The sequence below is a fragment of the Gymnoscopelus microlampas genome (genome assembly GCF_963454915.1).
Source record: "Gymnoscopelus microlampas genome assembly, chromosome: 2".
Classification (NCBI taxonomy): Eukaryota; Metazoa; Chordata; class Actinopteri; order Myctophiformes; family Myctophidae; genus Gymnoscopelus; species Gymnoscopelus microlampas.
In genome coordinates, this window is record NC_139939.1 from 53,184,617 (window position 1) to 53,200,686 (window position 16,070).

General features: G+C 45.0%; 2 protein-coding genes across 6 annotated transcripts in view; one reads left to right on the top strand and one right to left on the bottom strand.

The window, feature by feature from the left end:
* The window catches only part of slc5a10 (solute carrier family 5 member 10), a gene marked incomplete at its 5' end in the record, with an annotated part of 32,258 nt that overhangs the window by 8,571 nt on the left and 7,617 nt on the right, over nt 1-16,070 (bottom strand). The window contains one exon of the mRNA XM_084085835.1: nt 13,144-13,279. Coding sequence (XP_083941961.1) covers nt 13,144-13,279 — 136 coding nt within the window. The remainder of the gene's footprint in view (nt 1-13,143; nt 13,280-16,070) is intronic.
* fam83gb (family with sequence similarity 83 member Gb) lies at nt 1,309-15,981 on the top strand. 5 transcript variants are annotated; one of them, XM_084085749.1, is made up of 6 exons: nt 1,309-2,544; nt 3,007-3,312; nt 6,645-6,812; nt 7,993-8,117; nt 8,832-10,263; nt 14,359-15,981. In XM_084085749.1, the coding sequence occupies exons 1-6, from the start codon at nt 2,278-2,280 to the stop codon at nt 14,749-14,751; spliced, it is 2,691 nt and encodes an 896-aa protein (XP_083941875.1). In that variant the 5' UTR covers nt 1,309-2,277; the 3' UTR covers nt 14,752-15,981. The 5 variants fall into 5 exon arrangements, with proteins under 5 accessions (XP_083941875.1, XP_083941876.1, XP_083941877.1 ...); XM_084085750.1 differs by having other exon boundaries at nt 3,010-3,312; XM_084085751.1 differs by having other exon boundaries at nt 3,013-3,312.

A 16,070-nucleotide genomic window follows, 5' to 3' on the forward strand; every position in this document is an offset into this window, starting at 1 on the left:
AGTGTGCCTGCCATGCCAATGGCAAAACACTTATTGTAATCCGTCATACTTATTTAATATTTCTTTATGTAATATTCTTCGCGCGAATTTCGTCCCGTAATGTCGCCCGCACGGTTGACACAGCCCCCGCAATATATACATCAAAATGTGCGGCTCGGCCGGGACAATTGGGATATAAAATGTGCATTACCACGGTGACGTAATACGCAAGAAACAATGCCAAAAATCACCATTGTCTTGGGCCCAAACAGAAAACATCAGAAAACATCACCTCACTTTGGAGACACAGTACTCTGGCATACTGTTACGTAGAAACATGACTTAAACGTGAACCAGCACACAATAACAGGGACTTAATCGTGGTTCAAACGGTATTCGAATACGTCACACGTTTTTTTCCCTCTTCTGTGACTATCACATTCCAGGAGGACAGCACTGGCCGGCTTTCCTCCGTGATGGAAAATAGTGCTCGGTGCTGGCAAGGCCTTCGCAACGTTCGGCACAGCGACTCGCTCACCTGCAGCTCGCTCAGTGGTGCCTCTCGTTGCTCAAGACAGCGCGCCGCCGTCATTGTAACTGTTTTTTGCCTACACTGTAACTACTGCTGTAGTCTGTCACCGAGTGGGCCGAGTGGTCCGCCTCGCTGGGGAGCGACAAAAACTAAAACTAACTCAAATAAAATGAGTAAAAATAATTAAAAGTGCATAAAATGTGTAAAAATACTTAAAAGTGCATAAAATTTGTAAAAATACTTCAAAGTTATTAAACCACTAAAGAATTACTTAAAAGTTGTTAAAAACTTTCAAAATACATAAAAGTTGTTAAAATTAGTTTTTTTAAAAAGTACATTTTGTTTATTTTTCTGTTTTACGATGAGCACTTTCATGATGATGTTATGTTTGTTTTCCCTGTAAACCAAATTGTAAATGTGTAAACCTTGTTTTGGAAAGGTGCTATACAAATAAAGTGTAGCTATAACTATTATTATTATTACTATGGTATTACAACTACTGTCACAGTCACTCTGCAATGTATGAATTATTCAGGTTAAAATGCCTGTTTGGCATTTAAAATTACATTTCCTACAAGAAATTCCTTCATTGAAAAAAAACACCTTTTTTTTGGTCTGAAATCCGTAGGTTAATGGTGTTTTAACAAAACTGAGACAAGTTGCTGTAATTCTCTCTCTCTTCTCCCTCTTTGCCAGGAGGGAGGAGTGTGTTGACCAGCAACCGGACACTCCTCCTTCCAGCCCCCGGTGAACGAAGCTTCCGTTAACCGAGCCTTTCTCTCTGTGGGTCACACGTCTCTGTGTGAGGACTGAGGACCAGACTGTCAGGCTCAGCACAGCAACGACGCGCTCAGCTTGTGGAACGCAAGAGAAAACTTTTATAGCGGAGACGCTTTGGAGAAAAAGGGAAAGTTTCGCGTTAGTCTGTCTCTCTAGGAAACGTGGACTTTGCACAGCGATCTGCGTTTTTACATGTCAGTGGATTACAGACAGCAGGAAAAGTAAACTTCTACTCAGTCACATTCTGATGGATTAAGGACGCGTATCCTGTCTGAAGTTCCTCTTTTGTTTGACTAATAACTGGCAGACATAGAGAGACATTGAGATCATTCTTTTCTCTTGCTCTTGAGAGGAGTTGAACCGGGTTCCAGCAGCTGGCTCTGTCTGTCTTCACGTGACGTTTGTCAGGCGTGGCACCGGGTGGGACACCCAGCTTTGTTCCTGCGGATCCGCCCTCACCTGAGCTGTCTGTTCGGGTGTGTGTGCAGCGTGCGCGCGAATGCGTGCGTGTGTTTATGTGTCGTGAATGTGTGTGTAATCTGAGCTCTGGGCTGAGCCTCTACCAAGAAGACAGGATCTGTGTGTGAGAGAGGAACGCAGCAGAAACAACAAAAGAGGCTCTTTAGATGAAAGTTCTCCCCATCAGAGAGAGGAGATCATCGGGATCCACTTTCAGCCACAGAACCGGATCGCACTGGGATCTCCTTGACAACAACATGGGCCGTATAAGAACAACTCATTGATTGAATGAATACTTTTATTAACAGTTTGTATTGCAAATAAAAGGCACAGAAAGTACAGTTCTATTCCAAAAGGATGCTAACAGGATTAAACCCAAGAAGAAAGCACTATGGCTTCTTTTTCCAGGGTTCGACACATTTGACCCACTAGTGGAAACTGGGTCAGGGAGGGTGGCCCCACCAAGTTAACTGTTTACTGCCCGGTGGAGTTTTTTTGGGGGGTATAACGGTTAACTATATACCACTATGGCGCTGTCCCAGGTCCAGTGTCTGCACGACGACCACGTCAACTGGAGGGTCAGCGAGAGCAAGCCGGAGTTCTTCTACAGCGAGGCTCAGAGGCTGGCCCTGGAGGCGCTCATCTCCAGGGGGAGGGACGCGTTCCGCGAACATCTCAGAGAGCATGAGGTCCGAGGCTTCCTATCCGACCCGGAGCTGGAGCGTCTGGCGCGCACGGCCGAGGCCTACCGGCCCGGGTTCGAGCACCAGGTCCAGCAGCCAGTGGTGGAAAAGGTAGCCTACTCTATCAATACTGCAATGTAGAAATATACTCTGTTAAGTAAAACGTCTAAGGAATTCTAAATTTGAGTAAAAGTACAAAAGTATTGGTATCAAAATGGTACCAAAGGTAGAAAGTACTCATTATGGAGAATGTCCCATTTTCAAAATGTATAAAAAAGAACCGTTTGAAAATAGCAGATCTGCAAGCTCATTGCGAGGCATTGTGAGCTTGTAGGTCTGCTATTTTCAAATGGCCAAACATATATATAGGGCTGAAATGTTTTTAGTGTATTATGTAATAATAATCAAAATCTACAAACTAGTAACTAAAGTTTTCATATAATTGTAGTGGAGTAAAAGTACAATAGTTGCCTCTGAGATGTAGTGCAGTATACGTAAAAGTACTGAAAACTGGAAATACTCCAGTAAAGTAAAAATAAAAAATGTACTTAAGTTACTTTCCACCACTGCCAGCAGCAGCAGCTGAAGACAGAGACGGCAGGAGGAGGAGCCTCCACGACCCCGGTGACCCCCACGACCCCAGGGACCCCCACGACCCCGGGGGGGAACGCAGGGGACGACGGGGACGGCCCGGTGTCCCTGCAGTACTGGCCGGACCGGTCCGAGGCCTCGGTGGCCGAGCTGGACCTGGGCTGGCCAGAGGCCAGCTCGTACCGAGGGGTGACGCGAGTCACCGTGCACACGCAGCCCCCGACCGAGGGGGGCACCCACACGCACATCAAGGAGGTGGTCCGCAAGAGCATCGCCAACGCTCAGAGGGTAGGTAAATCATTGGTTCAGGGACCCCCAAGGGACCCCCAAGGCCAAGGGTCCTTGGGGGGGTTCCAGGGGGTCCCCAGCAAAATGTGTTAATATAGCGTCACAATCATTTTAACCACTTTAACCTTTTATACTTTGGCTATTCAAAAATAGCAGATCTACAAGCTCATATCGCGGCACCGAGTGCCGCGATATGAGCTTGTAGATCTGCTATTTTTGAAAAATCGTGAACATTTGGTGCAAACCTTTGAATATATATATATTTTTGAAGCGAACATTTGTAACTCAAATCTTTGCTTCTGGGGGGTCCCTGGAACAAAACATTTTGAGATGGAGGTCCGCGGCCAAATACATATCATTTTGGGGATCCTTGACACGAAAAAGTTTGAGAACCACTGAGGTAAATTATGCGATGGTTGGGTTGGTGATGATGATGGTGAAAGTGAATCGATGAAGTGATAGCCTAGTTGTTTTGTTTGCTTGTTCCCCTGGTGTAAACAATGCTGCTCTGTAGAGATCATGTTCACAACCTGAGCCTCTTTGTTTCCCTTCCTTTCCTTTAATAATTTCCTCAGGTGACTTTCACAGTTTCTCATGAGTTGCGCTCCTTTAAAGGGATAGTTCACCCTCAAAATGACTTATTTTCTATCGATTAGTCACCCCATATGGAGACTTGAATTCATGGATATTTTTTTTGTTTTTGTCACATTCCTAAGACAATAATTTGATGACCGGCAGCGGTTCCGGTAGGAGACACAAAGAGTCTCCTTTGTATTTCCAACCGGAACCGCTGCCTACCGGGCCAAATTATTGGCTTAGGAATGCGACAAAAACAAAACAAATATGAATATCCTCTGACATCACTGGATGCTCAATGTGCTTACATCACTCTCTTTTTGTCTCTTTCTTTATCCTTCACCTACCCCACCTATATAGTGCCCAGCCACCCTAGACACACACATACATACACAGTCACATACGTACATGTCTAGATTTGTCCAAATGCCAGAACGGATACAGCTATAGGTATGGTGAGTGGGGATAGGTGAGTGAAATACTGTGGAGTGGCTTAATGCTGTATTAGTCATCATGCCTCACACAGTCACACACCCATGTGCTTGTATTATTCACTGTCTTCACTGGCACATCCGATGCTTAACATTTAAAGCCACCAGCAGTGCAACAGATGAATAATATGACTTGATTTATGTGCAACCGTTAAATAACCTGAACTCGCCGCCCTAGTTGCTGTATGCTTCACACTGGGGCCCTTGACAAGGGAGCTGAGAGAATACACAGGGCTGTGTAAAGAATCACAAACTTGCCACTGGTTGTCTAGGGTTCAGCATGATCCAAGCAAGACACCCACTTCACACCTCTGTCTGCACCACTCTGTTCCTAGCAGTCACTTTATACAACTGTTTCCCAAACAGAGGGTCAGGACCCTCTGTTTAAACATTAAACGAAATCCATTCATTAAAGGAGGAAAAACTATTTTTAAGAAGTAGTGAAAATAACAGATTTACAAGTACACAAGTCGCATCACGAAATGTTATGAGCTTGCAGATCGGCTATTTTCACTAGTTTTGGTCCCGGGGAAACATCACATTTCTCTTTTGGGGTTCGAGCTAAAAAGTTTGGGAACCACTGCTTTCAACAGCTACCCAGACACTGTGAAGAGTTAATTTAGCTCTGAGAGTTTGCAAATGGAACCAAATGGGCCAAATGTTGAGGTCCATTTTGTTCCTTTTGTACTCTCTTGGAGTTACAACACAGGACTTTACTAGTAGCATACTATACACATACAGCTACTACAATGTTGTACCAAGGAAGAAATGCTGAAATACAGTACCTTGACTCTCTGTCTTTGAAGGCTAAAGGCCAAGCCAGTAATCTTTTCTTTTTTAGAGTAGCCAATTGTTTTTTACCCCCTTCAATTTAGTCATTATGCCAACTAATTCCTCCCTGCACACATTTCTGTGTTGTATCCTTCTGACTCGCCTGCAAGTGAGGAGCCCCCAACGGGAGGACGTAGGGCCTTTGTCCTACTCCTCCCGCCCGACACTCCCTGCTGGCAGATGCCTCTGCGTGTGTTTGCATAGATGCCCAACAAAGCCAGATGAACTATGTGGATTCGAACCCACAACCTCCGTGGTGGTGGGCAGGGACTTCACCACTGCGCCACCCGAGCGCCTCAAGCCATTAATCTTGGAGTAACTATAGATTCATATCGAAATTGTAATCGCCACATCAAGTCAATAACAAAGTCAGCCTATCATCTTATATTTTTTGAAATATATAGAATTAGAGGATTTAATGTCTAAGCAAGACTTAAACATATCCATGCCTTTATTTCCAACAGGTTAGACTACTGTGGTCTTCTCTCAGGTCTCATCAGACAGCTACAGCTCGTTCAGAATACAGCTGATAGAGATAGAGATCTAACTACTGTAGAACTAAAGACATTTGAACACATGACAACCCAAGTCTCACTCTCAGCACCCTGCACTGGCTTCCAGTGAGTCACACTTAGCGACAAAATACATCTCTGACTTGACTTTTACATCATTAACCCTCGAGAAGTGTTAGGTTGTTCAGGAGTCGGCCTACTAACTGTGCCCCGAGTTAAAACAAAACATGCTTAGGCAGCGTTTATTGTGCCACACATAATTAGTTGGACTTGGAACAAACAACTTTTAAATCCAGGTTAACAACACCTTTTATGTTCTCTCCACTGCCTTTTCCTGAGAAAACATTTCTTCTTACAAATTTCAGCTTATACGCGTTTTCTTTTTCTTTTATCTTATAATTGCTATTTCTATCTTTTAAGCTTTTAAATGCATTTGATGCCTTATGTAAAGCATCTTGAATTTCCCTTGTGTATGAAATGGGCTTTACAAATAAACCTACCTTGTTATATCATTTATTCTCCCTAATATGAGACAGATTGTGTTGTTGCTGCTTTTTGTTTGTGCACTTAGCCTGAGAGGCTGGCTTCCATCCACGGAAAATGTTAAATGGCTTTGATGGGAGTTGATAAGAGCAGTTTAATTATACCCTCCCACTCATTAGGAAACACTAACACTGGTTTTGCTCTCCTATGTCTCTTTCTTTCGGTGTGTGCGTGTGTGTGTGTGTGTGTGTGTGTGTGTGTGTGTGTGTGTGTGTGTGTGTGTGTGTGTGTGTGTGTGTGTGTGTGTGTGTGTGTGTATGTGTGTGTGTGTGTGTGTGTGTGTGTGTGTGTGTGTGTCTGTCTCTGTCTCTGTCTCTGTCTCTGTCTCTGTCTGTGTCTGTGCGTGCGTGCGTGCGTGTGTGTGTGTGCGTGCATGCAGGTGATAGCCGTGGTGATGGATGCATTTACAGATGTGGATATCTTCAGAGACCTGCTGGACGCATCCTACAAACGCAGAGTTCCCGTTTACATCATCATCGACACGGCGTCCGTGCCTTGTTTCCTGTCTATGTGTGGCAGAGCTGATATGCACCGTGGACACCTAAAGGTAATTAAACGCACACACTCACACCTGGGTGATGTACTGTATGTTTTGGCAAGCAAGAGAGGTGTGAACTGTCTCTTGAGCAAACCAACAACGCTCAATAACAGACAAGCACTAGCATGTTTCACTTTTAAACCATAAAACATGTACCTGGTAGCAGTTATGATTTCAGAGCCATTTGTCACTAAACTGAACCAGTGAGGTTAGCTGCTATTTTAATCTGCGGGGCAAAAAGATACATTACTAAGCACATTCCAGTCTGTCCTGCAGGCAATTAGACTCACCACATGCGAGTGCGCACAAGTACACATACCCTGTTTCCAGTCAAACGTTTATTTCCTGTCCCTCTTTGGGAGTCCTCAAAGATAACAATTAAGACACAATCTTGCTACCACTGACTGGATATAGTCTTTTATGTCTCCATCTTTGCTGCCCTCAGATGTACCCCCCTTCATTTATCTCGCAAATCCCCAGTCTGCATGACTCTGGATGACTCATGTGAGATATATATATATATTTACATTGAGATTCAAGTTCTCAATGAGACCTGGCCAAGACAGTGCCAAAACAGTATAAAAAAACAACAAACAAGCAACTATAACAAAAGAGTGCAACAAAATAAGTACAGTACACCATTAGAACCACAGGGTTTAAAAATATAAGCAGGACATGGACAGCGTATCCATTATGTGCCTTTTAAAATCTGGTTATGAAATAATAATGTGTTCCAGTTTGAATTTAGCCTGCAAAATGATTCAATGACCGAGGTCCTTGAAAGAACAAGCTCATCTTTCCATACAATGCAACTACTATCTGTGAGAATCTGTGAGATTTGCTACTGAGCATAAAAAAAAATCACCCACGAGGCAACGCTCGGCCTGGAACCACACCCTTATCACAGGGCCAAAGACAAATACCGCAGGGTGTGTCATACGCACACACACACAAACACACACTCCGTGTTCGGACGTGTATAGTCAGCAAACATGAGGTTACTGTGGTTTGAATGGAGAACCTCTTGTCTTTTAAAGACAAGTAAATTCATCCCATTTGCCATGTTTATTCTTTCTGTTGAAATCCTCAGTGTCTTCAGGCCTTAATCCCATAGAGGCAGTTTTTGAATAGCATTGACAGAGTGTGAGCATTGACTGTGGGTATCATTGTGTGTGTATTGTGCATGTAGAACCTGCGTGTGCGCAGTTGTGGCGGTGTGGAGTTCTGCACGCGGTCAGCTGTGAAGGTGCGTGGGTCTCTGAGCCAGAGGTTTCTGCTGGTGGACGGAGACAAAGCCATCTCTGGATCATACAGGTAGGTGAACATTGCTTCTATAGGGTTCTCCACAGCATTGGTTCTCAAAGTGGGGTCCGGGGACCCCCAGGGGTCCTTGAGGGAGTTCCAGGGGGTCCCCAGCTATATGATGGATAGTTAAGAACCAAATGGACCCTTGTGGGTCTGTAACTCTGAGTTCTCAGAGTTAAATAAACATCGATTTTACAATATAAATTGGGGTCCCAGAGATAGAAATGCCATTAAATGGGGGATCCGTAGCCTAATAATGCATGTCAAACTGGGGGTCCTTGAAATGAAAAAGGTTGAGAATCACTGCTAGAGCTAAAAAATCTTCTCTTATGGGGGTCCCTGGCATATCTTTTCAAATGGGGGTCTGCGGGCTAATAAGTGTCAATTTGGGGGTCCTTGGCATGAAAAAGTTTGAGAACCACTGCTCCACAGAACTACATTTATGCCTCTGCTTTGCGCATGCTTGTACCCCGCGCACACGCACACGCGCACACGCACACACACGCGCACACACGCACACGCACACGCACACGCACACACACGCACACACACACACCTCTCTCTTTACACTAATCCTGAGCCAATTTCCCATGTACTGGCCAAAACACACACAAATATCTGCCTTTTGTCTTTAGTGAGTAAGTAGCCCCATGCTTTTTCATAATCGCAAGCGATCCCTAATGAGAGTGCATTCATGTCTGTGTTGGGTTTTTTTCTCCCCAGCTTCACGTGGTCCTCGTCTCGTCTGGACCGTAACCTCATCACCGTGGTAACGGGGCAGGCGACGGAGACGTTTGACACGCAGTTCCGCGACCTCTACTTGACGTCCCGGGGCGTGTCTCTCTCCAAGGTCTCGGTGGTCGACGAGCCCGTCCTTGACCCCGTGCCCCACGTGGCTCCCACGCCGGTGCCAGCCAGCATCGCCAGGAAATTCATCAATCCCAAGTACGCCCTGGTCACCTCAGGAAACCACGCCAGCACCACCTCGTCTGACCGGAACTCCAGCAACAAGAATAATCCCGCCGGGCTCAAATTCCCCAAAGAGCGGGTCAAAGAGCGGGTGGAAGCTCCGCCCCTGCATCCCGGATTAGCCCATCTGGAGAAAGCGTACTTGATCCCCTACCTGCCCATCTGGCCGGATCCGGACCCGCCCAAAGACGTGATTGGCTTTATTAACATCAGGGACGAAAAGCGGGCGTTTCAGGTTCACCTCCAGAGGTCGGAGAGGTTCGACGTCAGCCAGGCCATACGCTTCAGTTCACCTTTCACAGCAGCACCCACACCGAGTGACAAAAACACAGCAGAGGAGGGCGCCGCACATCCCGCAGGTACAAACACCTCTGAGAACACAGGTACGGACGCCTCGGTTCCCCTCGCCACGTCTAACACGCAGCCCACTCAGCAGCAGCAGCAGCGTACGGATTCTTCTGACATAGAACACACCGATGAGAGAGATTCCAGTAGACCATCTCAACAGCCCAGCAGTACATCTCAAGCCAAGGAGGACACACACAAACACGAGCCACACGCCAACAAAGCCCAAGATAAAGACACTAGTACTTCACAGCCCAGAGACACTGCTAAACACACTCCAGAGACACTTGCCGCTGACCGTCCTCCTGCGCCCCCGATCCCCAAACCCCGCACCCTGAAGTTGGTCATAGACTCCGCCCCCTCAGAGCAGTCCGGCCAACCACCACAGGTCACCCTGATTAAAAAGGACCAATCAGACACAACAACGGTACAAAGCCAGGAAGATGAAAATGCGACCCATGGGCGTGTCCGTCTATCAATGGAGGACACCAAGGACGATGGCAGTTTTGACGAGGGCAGTCTAGACAGTACCAAAGTAATATGTGACCGCACAGCCAACGACAACCCCTCGTCGGAGGAGGAGTTCTACGACTGCAGCCAATCGGACTCTAGTGATCCTCTAGTTAGTAGCGACCCTCTGGCCAATGGAGTCACGACTACGGGATCGGGCCGGGCACATCGGGCACTAGGCGACGGGGTCAACCTGATGGCCCGTCTGTCCCAGAGCATGGTGGACCTCCGGGACCCCCAGCAGTCAGAGGAAGACAGCAACGCTCTCCTCCTCGAGTCACGGCAGCTCCGTCAGAAGTCGTACCCGTCACCACACAGGCACATAGGACAGGTGAGGCTCGCCTCGAACTGAAGTGGTTTCCTGTCCTTCATGCTCGTCAGTTGTAAAGTAGTGAGTGGGAAGCAGAACGTGGGGAGGCCGATTCCACAAATGCCTTAAAGACGCACTGAAGTGACATTTTCGGTCATTTTATTTTGAAGGTTCAGCCTGAAACGCCGGCTCAACGACTCTAAACCAATCAGAAGGTCCCATCCCTTCAGGCTATGGGACGTTGGATCTCAATCACTTCAGCCGTGGGCAACACGGCTAGTGTTTGTTTACAAGTGAGAGAGAGACGGCCAGTGAAGCGCGTTTGCTACTACCTGGCTTAGTTCTAACCTATAATGTTTTCAGATACATATTTTAGTGTGCAGATGAAGTTTAAAATGAGTAATACACTCATCTTCAATGAGATTCAAAACGGAGTATCTCTGTAATTAAAACCAGCTGTGTTTGAAGAACGTGCAGCTATGGGAATCAAACAGGTGCACGTAATCAAGATTCTTTTATATTCATGAAGGCTGTCTGATGTCATCACGCAGCACGTTTTCGTTTACAGGAAGTAATTAAGATTGGCTTTTTAGGGGCTTTAGATATAAAAATACACAAAAATGGGTTTTTTCCATTTTTTTGGGCATCTATTGTTAGGTGTGCCCATATGATGACCACGGATATGCTCTAAAAGTGTGAAAAACATATTTTTCATTTCACTACACCTTTAAGTAGTTCTCAAACCTTTTCGTGCCCAGGACCCCCAAAATGATATGAATTTTGACGCAGACCCCCATCTTAAAATGTTTTGTGCCAGGGTCCCCCCCCAAATATATATATATATATATATATATATATATATATATATATATATATATATATAGCTAAAATCTACACACAGACACAGATTCCCGGTTTTAATGGGATAAAGCAGTGGTTCTCAAAGTGGGGTCCGTGAGGGGGGTTCCAGGTGGTCCCCAGTAAAATGAGTTAACATAGCATCAAAGACAGTTTAACCCAATTTAACCCTATACTGTATGCATCAGCTATTTTCAAAGAATCGTGAAACTATTTGAAACATTTGGAATATTCTTTTGAAACATTTTAACAGCACAAATATTGTGTCTCCCGGCACAAAATGCTTTCAAATGGGGGTCCATGGCCAAAAACAATTTGGGGGTCCTTGACATGAAAAGAATGGGAGAACCACTGAGTTAAAGGACCATACACACAGGCATGTACATATACTTTTGGGTGTCTCTAATACATGTAACAATATTAATATAATATACCAAAAATAGGCAGTTAAAAATGTACACACCCCGTCTATTCAAGACACTTTCAGAGTAGCGTTGACTTGCATGCAATGGTCTCATCACTGAATCGACTGGTGTGTATATGGATGAAGCTGTATTACCTGCGCTGGGTAAAACATTTATGTAACCTACTCAATACCTGGATGGTGGTGTTCATCCTGAATATTCCTATTCACCTGTTTCCTAGGCTGTGTGTTTTCCACTTCCTGTCGGATTTCATTGGATATCATTAGTCATCTGACCGGTTTCATTGGATCAAAAGACAGGAAGTGGAACACAGTGAAAAGCCTAGGAAACAGGTGGATAAGATTCCTATAAGATTTCCTAGATAATTCTCTCACAGTACAAGGAGTCAACAGATGAGAGCTGTACGCCAGTGATCTTTCTTTCTGTCTTAATAATACGATCCATATCAGACTTGTCTCCATAAAAATGTCTTCATGTGTAGCGATCCCATAAAAATGTAATAAAGAAAACATAAGAGATCACTTTAAATCACAGTACGGAGTACGCTATAAATTACAAAAGGCAGCTTCAGGGATTTCAAAATCCGTCATAGTAGAAAAACCTCTTTGACAACAAGTCATGTATACTCGGCATTACTGCCGACAATTTTCCAAACCATACCACAGTTTCTTAGATTTTTTAATAATTACCAGATTCCCCCTTAAGGTGATAAACCCACGCTAAAATAATCTGCTCCGGCTAATATTCACGTTGGCATGAATAAGTCATGGTTTAAATTTGTTCATAAAACCAGAAATATCATTTTAGAATAGAGTTTTTGAATCAACAATATGCACTTTCAACTGCATTCATTGCAATGCTGACAACATAACTGCCAAAAAATAAAGGCGATATCAAGTTCACTGTGTTGGATTTACATTTCTTGGAAGTTTCAAGTCTCTGCATGACAAGTTGTCAGAATCCAATTAAATCCTACTTAGCTGACAGGGGAGCCCCAGGGCTCTGTTTTAGGTCCACTCCTTTTCCTTCAATACACAATCCCTTTGCCGTAAATAGCTGATCTACAAGCTCACAACGTGTTGCAAATGCAACGTGTTGTGAGTTTGTAAACCCGATATTTTAGCAAAAATGTTGGAATAGGGAGGGATGCCAGGGTTCATGTGGTTAAAACCAACTGATATGCTTTGGAAAATCAGTAACGTATACCTTACATGACTTGTAGTCAATGGGCTTAACATGCAGTAAAACTGGTGTGGTCTTTTTAAGTCCTGTTATCCCATTTGATAAGATAGCAGTGTGTACATTAATTTTGTGAGTGCAGAGGTTCCCAAGAATGATCTTTGGTGAGCAAGTTGGCACTCCTGTTATATAATAACTGGCTTTGAGGATGATTTCTTTTATTGACTGCTGAGTTGGGGTTTTTGTGAGTTGTTTTTGTGTGCATGCGGGCACATACACACACACACACACACACACACACACACACACACACACACACACACACACACACACACACACACACACACACACACACACACACACACACACACACACACACACACACAAACCCATTTGAACCAAGGCAGGCTGTGGCCTGCCTACAGTGAACATGCCCTACCTGGATAGAGGGCTCGGCTGATCATGCCAGGGAGAATGATAAAAATGAAAGGTAGCATCTTCAGATAGGACGCCAGGATGGATGCTCCTTTCACGTGACTCATGTTCTTGGCAGACAGGGAGCGTTGGACGATCACCTAAGCAAATAAAACATTTCATTTATTCATGATTATACATGACATCTATAAATAAATTAAAAAAACATCACGTGGATGCACCTGGGACGTATCGTATTATACATAACATCAACCTCTCTCTCCAAACGTAAATGGCTTTTGTGGAGTTGATAAGAGAAACTGAATTGACTCCCACTTGGACGAGGAAAAATCTGTTTAATAACATAGCCTCTTCATGTGGCCTGTCTATGATGTCAGTCATCTATGGTGTCAGTACTACAGTAAGACATCTCCATATTTTGGCAAAGTTTAAGCCCAATCAAACCTCCATTGACTTCCAGTATAAAATACAAGTTTTAAGAAGTACACACAGTACTTACTGAAAATACATTTGGGGTGTTACTTCCTGGCCTACTTGGTGCTGATTAGGTCAGGCAGTGGTTTAAGATCATATTACACACCAGGAGAGACACAAATAAACGATGCGATTATTTCACATCAAACTTCTATTTTGGTGATGCCAACAAATCATTTTGTACGAACGTACGTTAAGCACTGCTGTTTGTTTATTAACAGAGTTAATCCTAGTGATATTTACGTTAGTACACTGACGTTATGTGAAGTCCACAAGATGGTCACACACTTAGGCAGATTAGGGTATACAGACCCTCTTCTAGACTCCGCGCCCCTACAGTGCCACGCCATAATAACCCTTTTCTTTTATTATTATTTTTTTTTATCCCACGATTTTTGTAACCCTTTTTCACCCGGTGCCAATTTTCTAAGTGATCCTGGGAACTACACTCCGCCCACTAAGGAGCCAGGGCCGAGCTCATGCCTCCTTCAATGCATGCCAACTGACCTTCTTGTCACCTGACAGGGGGGAGTTTCCCCGGTAGGACGTAGCGCGTGGAAGGAACACGGCTGTCATGGGGGAGGCGGTATAGCGACCAGGATTACTACATGTTTTTGTGAGGGTATTAACTACCCTAGGAGACACGGGGAGAACATGCAAAATCCACACAGAGTAGGCCTTAATAACCCTTTTCTTATGTCTCTTTCCTTTTGTTTATTTATTTCTTTACTTTCTCCTCCTGCAGTTGTTCCAGTCCTCAGGGAGGTCTCCGGGTCGCGACGGGAAGCCAAGAGGAGCTACGGTAGTGATCGCCAAACCAGGAAGTTATCATCGCCCCACGCGCGCATCCGGACCCGTGATCGGAGGTCACCGTTACTGGCAGCAGGGTCAAACCCTGCAGCCTGATGCCGGCCAGGCGCCCAGCAGGGACACGCGTAGCGGGCGGTCTCCACGGAGACAGTCACACAGCCCAGGCGACAGGAGGACTGGCCACGCCTCTCCACAGCCACCGGCCAATCAGACGGGGGTCCTGGGGGTGTCTTTCTCCAAACTATCCAATCTGAAACACCTTAAGGCGCGCGCGTCGGGAGGCGGGTCACAGAAGAAAGCACCTCAGTCTAAAAAGGATGCCAGTTAGATTAGGGTCACTGTTTCTCCAATGTCAGGTGCGGGGACCACCAGGGGGTCCAAATGGACCCTTACGGGTCTGTAACTCTGAGAGTGTACACATGGAACCAAATGGTCCATTGTACATTGTACACTCTCAAGAATGACAGACCCGTAAAAGGGTCCATTAGGACCGCTGGTGGTTCCCGGGCCCGACGCTGTTGAACCTTGTGGATTTGGTCACCTGACGGCCAGCGGAGGGAACACTGTGTTGGTGTAAAGTTACTGAACATTCAGGACGTGTTGAACAGTTCTTTAGTGTGGAGTCATGTTCGTAGGTTCTAGCTTTTGGACTTTGGAGGCTCAGTGCACACGAGCTAATGAACTGGACTGTTTGATGATATGACACAGACCCATCAGGGGTTGGTTGTGAGAACGTCTCATTTAATATTATACTGTTTGAATGCAAAGGATCGGTCGACCGCCTAGTTAATGTTTATGGTATGTTGAATAAACATGTCACGATTGCGAACAATGAAAGGGGGGACGTGTGTACGAAGATCTGACATGGGTTAACACAATCACAAAACAGGTTCACGGCATCGCCGGGAATTTCTGTGGCTGCAGACCACTTTGATATCTTTTATTTCATTCTGTGTAGGTAATGATGACGTCATAATAGAAAAATAAAAACGAGCACTCTCAGTCTGTATATGGTGCAGTTTGCGGGTGCACGGCTCACAAAGATTCACAGTAAATAAAGCAATAGCCAGCACTCCAAAGTCCTTCTGGTACTTTTAATTCATATGCACGGACAAACACAGCACACACGGACGCGTACCAGAAGCACTTCGGAGTGCTAGCTATTGCTGTATTTAATGATGACGTCATCCCTGAAACTGGTTATTTGTTTATCTTACTCTGGTTAGTTTCAGGATTGTGGGGACCACTGTGATTGGCTACTGGCATTGTCGGGGGGCGGGACTAACATGGCGATTGCTTTTATCAGATTGTAACAGACAGCAGCAGTCTGTGACGACCACCATGGCAGATGTACTGTTTCCTTGTTTCAGATATGTGTATTATTATGAAGCATCATAGTACAGAAATTTTTCATAGGTCATTCCAGATCCACATGCTTCTCTATCTTTTAAGAAAAGGGGGAAAAGAAATTACTGGACGAACATTAACAATGTTTACATTGTTGTGCAGGACCAAAAGTGAATGTTGTAAATAAAAAAGAAAATGTAATGTTGCATAACTAAGCCGTCTCTCTGATCTTCTTCCCTTTACAGCTTCTTAGCGTTTCAGTTTGTACAAATTCCTGTTCTCAGTTCAAAAGTGTTTGCA